The sequence below is a fragment of the Ichthyophthirius multifiliis genome, assembly GCF_000220395.1.
Source record: "Ichthyophthirius multifiliis unplaced genomic scaffold scaff_1120509249769, whole genome shotgun sequence".
Classification (NCBI taxonomy): Eukaryota; Ciliophora; class Oligohymenophorea; order Hymenostomatida; genus Ichthyophthirius; species Ichthyophthirius multifiliis.
The window spans coordinates 1-12,106 of record NW_004087349.1 but is presented as its reverse complement, the minus strand read 5'-3'; the positions used below and the strand labels follow the sequence as shown (position 1 = coordinate 12,106).

The following is a 12,106-nucleotide window of genomic DNA, read 5'->3' as shown; positions in this document are numbered from 1 at the left end:
AAAAAAATAATATACTATAGAAAAATAAAAAAAAAAAGAAAATTAAAATACTAGAAAAAACAAACAACAAATACCTTTTATTAAGTAATAAAATATAAGAAATTACTTCTTTTTATTAGAAGAAATATATATATATATATATATATATATGAATAATAAAAAGATAGAAATTTTTATAAAAATAAGTAAAAAATTAGATTATAATAAAGAATATATAAAATAAAAAATAAAATAAAAAGGATTTTATTATATATCAATAAATAGCATAAAAACAATATATAGTTAATAAAAAATAAAAATTTAACATATATAAATAATAAAAGTTTTATATATAATTACAGGTATATATTATATTATCTTAGATAAATATATATATATAATAGTTTGAAAATTAAAAATAAATGAACAAAAATTACAAATTAGTAAAAAAATAGAAAACATCAAAAGTTTATTAAATTAAATTTAATGAAAAAAATATAAAAATATAAATATTTATATATAAATATATATAAATTAATAAAATACAATTTTTTTTCTTTCAAGCCAATAAATTTTATTATTTTATATTTATATCTTCATTTTTTTTATCCTAAAAATAAAAATTTTAACAATTATTTTCTAGAATAGAAAAATTATCAAAATTATTTTAAATAAAATCAAGTTTAACATCCTAAACAATATTTTCTTAAATATAAACATCCTCAATATTTTATTCATTTTTAATATTTTATTTTTCTAAGCATTTATTTATTTTTTTATTATTTATATCATAAAATTCTTATTAATAATTCTCAGGACATAATTTAATAAAACTATATATAATATTTTCAATTTCCTATTATTACAAATCCGAACATTTAATTTCTATTTCTTTAAAACAACTTATTTTCTGATTAAAACTTTTTAAATGACTACTTAATACTAATTCAGTATAATTTGGAATAAAATCTTTATAACAAAAACTATCATATAAGAAACTACCAAAAAATCTATAAAAAAAAAAAGAAAAAAATAGATAATATATATATATAAAAATGCATATATATAAAATATAAAAGAGAAAAATAAATTTATATATATAATTATATATATTTAAATATAAATTAAATAATTAAAATTTATTCTTAATATATAATATATTATATATATATATATATATATATATATATATATTTATAAGTATATATTTTATATATATATATTTTTTTTATACCCGTTATTATTTTTAAAATTATATTTCTTAAATTCTTCTACTTCCCAATATTTATTTCTTTGTTTTTATATTTAATTAATTATACTTTTACTACATTAATACTTTTTATCATTTTGAATGCTGATGAAGTTTTGCAAACAAGGATAAACTATTGTTCCTCTTCTTTCTGCTGAAAGTAAATTTCCTGGATTAGCTACTGATTATTTATACCAAATATTTAATTGCCCCCATACAAATAATGATTAATATGTTTTAGAAAGTTTTTTTAGGAAATTATCTAACCCCTATTCTTAATTTTGCGACTGTTTTTCTTCGTAAAGTTCTACATTAATAACATCTCCTTTCTATATAAGTATTTCTTCACTAGTAAATTATTTATATGCATAATTTGTAAAATAAATATGAGTAAAAGCATGAAAATGTAAAAGACTAGAAGTTATTTATTAATTTTAAATTTATTAAAGAAAATCACTAATAGTAAGTAATCCAAATCTTATTAGTAATAAAGATTAAGAATATTATTTAAAAGAATTATAAATCTGTACTTATTTGTCTATAGAATTGATTAAATTTCTTGAATATATTACATACTAATAATTAGTTTCATTATCAGGAATATTTTATAAAATTTCATTTATTCCTTCTTTTATAGAATATTATTTATCATTAAGCCATAATATATTTAATATATACTTTATAATATAATTATTTAAAAATATATCATATATATATATATATATATTTAAAAATATATATATATATATATGTTTACTTCTTAATTCAATTATTATAAAGGAGGCTTAGGATCATTTGTTTTATTAATAAAATATTTTACCTTATTAATTGTTATTACTAAATTTTAAATTCTATTATCTTTTTTTGTTTATGCTTAATATTTTAATATTCTAAAATTTGTATATTTATTTTTATTCCTTAATTCTTATAAGAAAATATTATATTCTTAATTAATAATTCTAAGACTTTAACATATCCATTTTAAAAGCCAAATAGGGCATCCTTATTTGATATTACTTCTAAAGCTTTCTGATTCTAAAAGTTACTATTTTTATATTTATTTTAATATTATAAATATATAAATACTTCATCTTCTGCATTTAATTATACATTTTTTCTACAAGAATATTCTAAAATATAAGTTCGATGTAAAAAGCAACTTATATCTTCAAGTATTTAATTATATTCTTTTATACCTGTAGTTGATAATTCTAGATATTTTCCTCTACATTTACTTGATCCACATAAACATAAAGCCCTCTAAATTATATATTTATTTATTTAAAAATTTTCAAAAAAAATTTAATCTACATTATGTTCTTATTTACTTTCTGTAACTGCCATATAATCGAAAGTCCTTTGTTAAAAACATTAAAAAAAAATTGTATTTATTTAATTATTTACAATTCTTCTCCATAACTAATTTATTACATAGCATATAATCCAATAACATATTTTCCTTCATTATTAATAACGGGGACAGTTCCACAATTAGCCTAACAGGAATGGTTTAATCTGCTTGAAAAATTACCTTTAATAATAGGATCAATAAACTTTATTTAATAATCATATATGTAAATAAATATAATATATGTAATATATATATATATAAAAATATATTTACAATAAATAAAATTATATATTTATATATATATTGATTTTTTTTATAAATTATTTAAATATATTTTATAAAAAGTATAAATTTTTGTATATATTTATGTATATAAAATTACCAAAATATCATATCCTTTAGGATCATCTTTATGAATTTCTAGCATAATATTCCAAAAATCTGGCAATATATTTTACTAATTATTTTCCTTTATAAATTTTTTAAGTAAGTCTTATTTTTCAAACCATCTCCAAGGTTCATATATTTCCCCTACATACTCAGTAATAAACTCATTTTTTTGTATACCTTAAGAACTATATAATAATATTATATTTATATATATTATTATTATTATTTTTTATAATAAAAAATAATTACTTTATACAAGTTAATCCTATTCCTTTAGTATGAATTCTAAATGCTTCCTAAAAAATATTATTTTTATCTAAATTTTTACTTATAACTTCCTATTACATGAATAAAATACAATTTAAAATACATTTTGAGAACTTCTTATCTTAATTAGAAAAAAGATAATTTCTATAATCTTATCCTATTTAGCATTTCTTTTAACTATTATCTATAATAAACTAGCAAACCTTTTAAATATCCCATCCGTTTTCCTTTAATAAATTAACTGCCTTTAATAGTTAAAATTAAATAAATTAATTTTTATCTTTATCAGATGCACATTCATTAATAACATAAAAAATATTTTTTTTTGTATATAAATCGATTCCCCAACTAACATTTTCTTCTACATCTTATCCTATAATTTTTTTCTCTTTTTTAGATATACTTTAATTCTTACAATTGCAATCTTTACATTCTATTCGATTTCCCCTGTTTGGGCATTTGCTTTTCCAAGTACTTTTCTCTAAATCGAATTTTCCCATTTTTTCTAAATTTTCGCAAACACATTTATTATCACATTTACTCGGATTTTTCTCTGACCTTATTTTTTCCTATATTTTATTTTCCCAAGACATCGGCTATATACAAAAATCTTCTATTTATTCATAATTTCGGTAATATTAGGGTATTATAGGCCATTTTTTAACTTTTAATTTATTACATAAATCAATATTTAGTAAATTAAAAAGGTCATTTTTCTTCATTTCTATGAATTTATTGATTATATTATTATTTTATACATTCTATTCGTATTATTGAATTAAATAATTGATGTATTTATAAGAATTCATACTTTAACATCTAAAAATTAAAGTAAAATTGAATAATTTTTTAATATCTAAATCGAATTTTTCATATTGATAATAAATATTATTTTTAACCTTTAATTTTTTAATTTTATTTTTTAATATATTTATAAATTAAAATACTCTTTCTCTAATTTTATCAATATTAAAAATTTAAGTTTGACTTAAATAATTTATAAGATTTTCGTTTAAAATTTATTTCTAGAAATAAAAAACGTCACCATTTTATTAATAAAAAACATTAATATAATTTTAAAATATATTATAATTATTTTCATTAAGTTTTAATTCAATATTTTTTTTGTTATTTCTTCCTTTTTTTTCATTATTATAGTCTTATATTTATATGTATTTCGAATATTCATAGGTATTAAAAATAGAACATCTTTTATATTTTCTATTTATTATGATTACTCGCATTCATTTAAAAGATCGTCTACATATGTGTTAGCAAATTATTTCCTTAAAACTTAAAATATGTCTTTTTATATTAAAGAATCTATTAAACTTAGTAACAAATCGGGAGTATCTGATCTATAATTTAATATTGTTGGCTTTTTTTTGCTATTTAATTTATTTTTTGTGATTTATTATGATTTTTTTGTTGAATTTTCTTCTTTTTTAGATATTTTATTTTTGAGTTTTATATTAGTTTATTTTTTATTATTTTAAAATGAATTTATTTAAATTTTTTAATTATAAATTTATCCGTCTTCACTTTCTTTTTTTTCATATTATATTTCGTTTTTTTCATAGTTTTATTGGCAATCTTTATCTAATAAAATCTCATTTAAATTATACTAATCCATGTTTTTTTTATTTTAATATTTTTATTTTTATTTGTTTTTTTTTAGAAAACAAAAAAAAAAACAAAAAAAACAAATAAACAATAAACAATAAAAAAATGATATTATTTATTTAATTTTATATAAATAATAAATAATAATAATTAAAATTTATTTGATTCCAAATATTAGTTTATTAAATTCGTCCGCATATTTACATATTTATTTAAAATATATTAAAAAATTTATTAATATTATCTAAAATTAATATTTTCGCAAAGTAAGCTCTAAAAGTATAAAATTAAAATACATAGATAATTATATTTAAATGTCATTTCTAATTATAATAAAATTATTATTATATTTACTAATTATATGGAAACAAGTACAAGAATTTTTTTTTTACTGCATACTAATTAATCAATTATAATTAACTTTATATTAAAGTTAAAAAAATTTATAATTATAAATGAGAAACTTAATATAAAGGGTATTTTAATAATATAATATTATTTTTTATTAATTTTTATTAATTTTTATTAATCTCTTCAAAATATATTTTTTTTAAAATTAAAGGTAATAATTACTTTATTAAAACTAAAAATTATAATATGAATATAAAGAAAAACATTCAAAAAAAAATAAAAACTAAACTAAATAAACAAGATTTTAAAATTTATATTAAAAAAGGTAAAATCAATAATAAACAATTCATAAAAATAACAACCAATCTAATTACTTTAATTAATAAAGAAAAAATATAGAAAAAAAGAAAAATATAATTTGGTAATTAAAAAAAGGAATTTGATAGTATTTTTTTCAAAAATATAAACATAATAAATTTTCTATTATTTAAAAATAATATTAAAAATAAAATTTACATTTTTCTTTATAAAATATATATATGTACAAAAGAACTTTTTTTAAATAAAAAAAGAAGAATAATTATAAATAAATTTTATATAATTTAGAAAATTAATAAATTATCATTTTTATTATTTTATAAATATTGTTTTATATTTTTAAAAAAAAAATGAAATAAAAGACTATAAAAATTATCAAATTATTTTCTAATATAAAAAACTTTAAAAAAGTTAAAATTATATATAGAAACAAATAAATTTAAAATAATAATAAAAAAAATTAGATTTTCTATAAAAATTAAAATACAAATTATATAATAATTTAAATAAATTAAATATAATTTTATTTTTTTTGCATTTTTTAAAATAATAAATAAACACCTTATACTTATTTTTTTTACAATATTTAATATAATTTATTTATTTTATTTTTTATTTAATTGAAATATTTTTTTATTTATATTAATTTTATTTTTATTTTATTTTTTATTATAAAATGTAAAAAATATTATTTTATATATAACAAATTTTTAAATTATTTATTATACATAAAATATTATTTTTTTTTTATATTTTTATTTTATTATTATTTTTTATTTCAATAAATTTTATAATTTATTTATATTTTACTTTTTAAAATTTTATTTTAATAAAAATATTTTACTATATATATATTTATCAAATATTATATGAAATTGCTTAATTTTAATATAATAGAAAACGAAATTTATTAAAAATAAATAAGTTAAAAATTATCAAAATATATGTAGTTTCAATTGGCAAAAATCGAATATATGTAAATTGAAATTATATAATATATAATTTAATATTATTTAACTATCTTTTCTGTACTTATTAATATATTTTTGAAAATATTATTATTATAATACTTTTTTATTTAATTTTCACAAAGTAAATATTGAATAACTTTATTATAATTATTATTATTACAAATTTTATTATTTTTATTCTTATAATTGATTTTATAATTCAATATATTTTTCTATTTAACTTGTTATTATTTTGCATTTTTTAGCCTTATTTTTTTTAAAAAAAACTTAAAAAATCTCAATATAAATAAATTATTTTACATAAGCTAACAAATAACTCATCGCAAAAACAAAAATTGCTATAGTAAATATTGCTAATAAGCTCATATAAATAAACCGTATTTAATGATTATCTATTTAATAATTTCTATCTAAAAATATTTAAATTAATATTTTTATATTTTTTAATTTTCAACTTATAAAAAAAAATTAAAAATTAATCCTAATTTTTCATTTAAAACATATTTTATTATTCAATACTTGCTTATTCTATTACTATTTTGTTATTTCCATTTTTTTTGTTTTAAAAAAATTGACTTTTAATTTATTGTTTTACGATCATTTTAATCTATATTTATATTATTTGATTATATCTTTACTGATTAACATATTCCTTTTAATAAAATTTTGTTAATTTTTTCAATAAATATTTATATATTTCTTTTCTTTTTTACCTAAACATAATATTAATATTATTGATATTTGTAGTTTTTTCATTTTTCTTTTTTCAATTCAAATTAAATTAATTGTGTTTAATATAGGAAAATATTAAATGATAATCCCTTTAATATTTTTATTTTTCGTTTTTAGATAAAAATTTTTATTATTTTAAAATTAAATTTTATTATGTTTTTAAATGAATAAAAGATTAAAAAACTCATTAATACATTTTTATTTATACTAACATTACCAAAAACAAATGCATTAAAAATAAATAAATAAATAATATATTATATAAAAAAACAAACTAAGAAAAAGATAGTCTTAAATTATTTGAAAAATGAAAATATAATATTTTTGAAGCGATTTCAATATAGAATTATTAAAAGTGAAACGAACAAACCATATATAAAAAAAGTACAATAAAAATTAAAAAGTATTTTTTATTTTAAATAAAATAGATATTTTCAAAATTAATTTTTGATATATAATTTTAAAAAATTAAATAGTATATAAAGAAAATTAAAATATTATAAACATTATGTTTTGTAGAAAAAAAATATTACATATTTTATTATTTGTTTTATACATATTTAAACATCTTATAATTAAAATAAAAATGAAAAATATATTTTAATAATTTGAAAATATGTTTGCTTTTATATGGATAAAACTTTTAATAAAAAAATATATTATTTATTTAAAATGAATAAATATATTATAATTTATAAATAAAGGGAATTTACATTAATTATATTTATATTAAAAATAATAATTAAATTCATTATTAATTTAAAGTGTGAATATAAAATATTACTATATAATTATTATTATAAATCAAATAATAATATTAGTATATTTTAAAAAGATATTTTATTTATACGTATATATATATGTTGCTTATTAATTACGATTTAAATAATATATTATTAAAAATAGATTAAATTTAAAAAAAAATATAAAAAAAATATAAAAAAAATATAAAAATAATATATATAAATATTTATATATATATATATTATAATTATATATATTTATATCCTTTTTTTAACTAATATACTTAACTATAAATATATTTTTTTATTTATTTAGTTTTAATTTCAAATTTATGATTAAAAATTTAAAAATTAATATAAAAATAATATTTAATTTAAATTTTAAAAAAATTTCTTTATTTTAATCAGCTATTATATTGCTTAATTTTATTAAATAAATAACTAATATTATAAAACTTTATGATCAAAATATTTTCTTCTTTATTTTAAATTAACATATATATATATATATATTATTATATTACACTTGTTTGTTTATAATATATTTGAAAATATAGAAAATTAAATTTATTTTTATTAAATAAAATAACTAGTATTTAATATATAAATATTATATATAATATATATATATTTAATTATATATAATATAAATTTATTATGAAGATTCACTAGAATCTTTTTTTAAAAAAAAATTGAACAATATTAAATTAATTTAAGGGAATTATATATCATTAACTAGGAATTTATATTTTTAATATTAAATTAAATGCAAAACTGGCATTATAAAAAATATTTATTAATATTAAGTTTATATTATATTTCTTGGGATCATTGTCATTGTCATTTTATTTTATTTGTATTTTTTTTAAAAAAAAACTTAATCAACTACAAAAACCAATAGTTTTCCATTTTTTTTGTTAATAGTTTTTTTAAAAAATGATTGTAGAAAAAATATAAAAATTTATAAAAAATAGAAAATATTTATTAATATAAAAATACTTTGATTTTTTAAAATTTTTATAATAATTAAACAAAATATAAATCTTAAATTAAATTTATAAAATTTATTTTTTATTAAAAAAAAATATTATATTTAACTAAAGATAAATTTATTATTTATTAATTGATAAAATAAAAAATAATTAAAATATAAAGATATCAATATATTTTTATAATTAATAATACATAAATTATTTAACATAGTTTTTTGTTAAAACTAGTTTATTAGTAAAATAAAAATATATTAAAATTATTAAGAAAAATATATATGAAAATTAAAATAAATAAAAATAAATATTTTTATATTATTTTTATATTGATAAAAATAATGTATCTATTATTTTACTTAGTTTATTTCAATTTTTTTTTTTTTATTTAATAGTATGTTTAATATAATATATATAACAAAAATAAATAATATATAAGTATAAAAAAGTTTATGTAGTAGATTTTAATTAAAATAAAATAATATAATTAAAAGGATTAAATATAAAAATTATATTATACTCAAAATAAGAAAAAAAATTATATAAAAAACTAAAAATATAAGCTATATTTAAAAATAGAATATATTTTATATTTAGTAAATTTTACATAAACTAAATTATTTATTAATGATGATTTTTTATGAGAATTATTTAAAATATTTTAAATTAAAAAAATAAAAAATTTAAATTTAAAAATAAAAATAAAAATTATTAAAACATGAAAAATAATTATAATGATATAAATAAATAATAATTTTATAAAATAATAAAAATTCAAAAAAAATTTATAAAATAAAATTAAATAGTTTCAAAATAAAATATCAATTTCTTATCCATTAGATTTATAATTATCTAAATCTTACATAACCATAACTTTATTTATATATTAACTTTAAATTTTAGGTCCAATAACATGATCTCCAAAAAAAGAATAAGCAAAAAAATTTTCTCCTGATCTTTAAAAAAGATCATTAATATTATTATTATTATTATTATTATTATTATTATTATTTATTTTTTTATTATTATTAATATTAATATTATTTTCACTATTTTAATTATTATTTTCACTATTTTAATTATTATTTTCAAAATTTAATTTTCTATTTATATTTTCCACAGTATAACTAATATTATTTTCATCTCCAAAATATGAGAAATCTTTGAAATTTTTAATAAATATATCATTTTCATTTATTCTGCTACTAAAAAGTGAATCCAAATTCATTTTAGAACATGTACTATCATTTTAATTAAAACTATTAAACGAATAATTATTATTATTATTATTTGAAAAAGACAAATTTTTATTAGATTATTTTAATTAGTAAATACTTGTATTATCTAAATATTAAAAGTCAAATTAAAGTTTATTTAAAATCTAAGGTTTTAAAGGTGCAACCTTTTTTTTTCTTAAATTTCTTTGAAATTTATATTTTTGCACCAACTTAATTTTTTTATTTCATTGATATTATTTACTCTTTTTTTGTTATTTTTACATAATAACATACTAATAATTTCCTTTAATTCTTTAGAAAAATAAGGTGGGAACTTTAGTTCTTAATTAAGCACTTTTTCCTTCATTTGTATTTTATCTGATGAATAAAAAGGCGGAATTCCAGCATTTAACTCATAAAGCATGACCCCTAGTGTATAATAATCATAGTTTAATCCATGTCCTGTTCTCATATGCATTTCTGGTGCCATATATTCATAGCTTCCGCAATATGTATAATTTAAATCTTCTTTATTGTTGAGGACTTTGCTTAATCCGAAATCGGTAATTTTAATATAACCTTCCATATCCAAAATTATATTTTCAGGTTTCAAATCTCTATATATAATATTTTTTTAATGTAAATATTCTAAAGAAAGGAGTATTTAAGCAAAATAAAATTTAGATTCTTCTTCTGAAAATTTACTTTTTTATTCTAAATGATAAAATAATTCACCTCCAGGGCAATATTCTAATACGAAAATTAATTTATGCTTCTGATTTGATTAAAAAAAAAATTAATTAATATTTTTTATTTCTTTTTTTTAATAAAAAATAATTTAAAATAACACTGTTTAAAAAGAATATTATATTTTAACAAAATAATCACTGTCCTTTATTATTTCCATTACTTTTTTTTCATTATAGATATATATTTCCTTATTTCGGTCTATTATTTATTATTTTTATATTACTTTTAAAGCCACAAATTGACCATTGTCTTTTCTTTTTGCTAATTATTTTTGTTTAAAAAATTATATAAATTTATTTGTTTATGTATTAATTTATATATATGATTTTCTTATTATTATGTTAAAATATATATATATTTTATATATATATATATATATATATATATATATTTATAATATATATATATATATTTACCTAAATATACTTTACTATATCCACCTTAACCTATTTATAAAAGAACTTCAAAATAATTTAAATTTAATTCGATTTTAGAGTTAATTTAAAAAGCAGAACCTATTATTAAAAAAAATAGTATTATTATTAAAATAAATATTAATACATATTTTATTAAAAATATTTTTAAAATTTATAACTTTCATAATAAGGAATCAAAATTTCACCATTCTAAATAGGTTATAAAGATTTATGGTATTAAGTTAAATAAAAATCAAAAAGAATATTTTAATTTTTAGTTATTAATTAAGCAACCTATATATTTTCGATATTTTTTATTTATTAAATTTTCCTTATACATTCAGATAAAAGCCACCCACAAGTTAAGTTATTTTCTTCTGTAATATATATAATAATTTCTATTAATTATTTATTATCTAGTTAAAGAAATATAAGTTTTTTTAAATTTCTAAATTTCTATTTGGTTTTAATATAAATTTCTCATACAATGTTTTTTTATTAGACTTCTTTTTTGCTGTTTTAAATTGAATCTTAATAGGCTAACGATTTCCTTAAGATTCGATATTTTTAAATTATATAATCTTTAATAAATTATTAAATATTATAATTTCATTATTTTTTTGATTTTACTTATATAGATTTTTATTTCTCGACAATGTTATTATTATTTTATGAAAAACTTTATTCGAATTACAAATTATTACTATTTTCATATAAGGTGTCTATAGAAGGAAAAATAATTATGTCATCTTATAAATTTTTA

At 13.6% G+C, this 12,106-nt stretch overlaps 2 protein-coding genes across 2 annotated transcripts, besides 25 other annotated features; both read right to left on the bottom strand. All coding sequences in view use genetic code 6, as the record gives it.

Annotated features, from left to right (window-relative positions):
- Positions 1 to 124: 124 nt before the first annotated feature.
- Positions 125 to 150: a microsatellite.
- A 322-nt stretch (positions 151 to 472) lies between these two features.
- Positions 473 to 511: a microsatellite.
- Positions 512 to 1,064: 553 nt separating this feature from the next.
- Positions 1,065 to 1,201: a microsatellite.
- Positions 1,128 to 1,202: a microsatellite.
- Positions 1,203 to 1,213: 11 nt separating this feature from the next.
- Positions 1,214 to 4,819, bottom strand: IMG5_030920 (SET domain protein; the record flags this gene model as incomplete). Its single annotated transcript, XM_004039179.1, has 7 exons — positions 3,219 to 4,819; positions 2,962 to 3,154; positions 2,633 to 2,781; positions 2,540 to 2,585; positions 2,315 to 2,488; positions 1,986 to 2,273; positions 1,214 to 1,905 (listed from the first exon to the last, which is right to left on the bottom strand). Coding segments are annotated over exons 1-7 (2,804 nt in total), but the record flags the coding sequence as incomplete, so codon positions are not given.
- Positions 1,929 to 1,979: a microsatellite.
- Positions 2,797 to 2,839: a microsatellite.
- Positions 2,797 to 2,883: a microsatellite.
- Positions 3,156 to 3,207: a microsatellite.
- Positions 4,820 to 4,914: 95 nt separating the features above from the next.
- Positions 4,915 to 4,939: a microsatellite.
- A 126-nt stretch (positions 4,940 to 5,065) lies between these two features.
- Positions 5,066 to 5,109: a microsatellite.
- A 243-nt stretch (positions 5,110 to 5,352) lies between these two features.
- Positions 5,353 to 5,389: a microsatellite.
- Positions 5,390 to 5,939: 550 nt separating this feature from the next.
- Positions 5,940 to 5,996: a microsatellite.
- Positions 5,997 to 6,122: 126 nt separating this feature from the next.
- Positions 6,123 to 6,193: a microsatellite.
- A 69-nt stretch (positions 6,194 to 6,262) lies between these two features.
- Positions 6,263 to 6,306: a microsatellite.
- Positions 6,307 to 8,140: 1,834 nt separating this feature from the next.
- Positions 8,141 to 8,185: a microsatellite.
- Positions 8,148 to 8,192: a microsatellite.
- Positions 8,188 to 8,238: a microsatellite.
- Positions 8,239 to 8,571: 333 nt separating this feature from the next.
- Positions 8,572 to 8,623: a microsatellite.
- A 297-nt stretch (positions 8,624 to 8,920) lies between these two features.
- Positions 8,921 to 8,959: a microsatellite.
- A 74-nt stretch (positions 8,960 to 9,033) lies between these two features.
- Positions 9,034 to 9,097: a microsatellite.
- A 100-nt stretch (positions 9,098 to 9,197) lies between these two features.
- Positions 9,198 to 9,266: a microsatellite.
- Positions 9,267 to 9,612: 346 nt separating this feature from the next.
- Positions 9,613 to 9,661: a microsatellite.
- Positions 9,621 to 9,662: a microsatellite.
- A 268-nt stretch (positions 9,663 to 9,930) lies between these two features.
- Positions 9,931 to 10,047: a microsatellite.
- Positions 10,048 to 10,184: 137 nt separating this feature from the next.
- On the bottom strand, positions 10,185 to 11,777 carry IMG5_030910 (protein kinase domain protein; the record flags this gene model as incomplete). Its single annotated transcript, XM_004039178.1, has 4 exons — positions 10,185 to 10,952; positions 11,028 to 11,188; positions 11,344 to 11,442; positions 11,523 to 11,777. Coding segments are annotated over 4 exons (1,281 nt in total), but the record flags the coding sequence as incomplete, so codon positions are not given.
- Positions 11,274 to 11,339: a microsatellite.
- Positions 11,778 to 12,106: the final 329 nt, after the last annotated feature.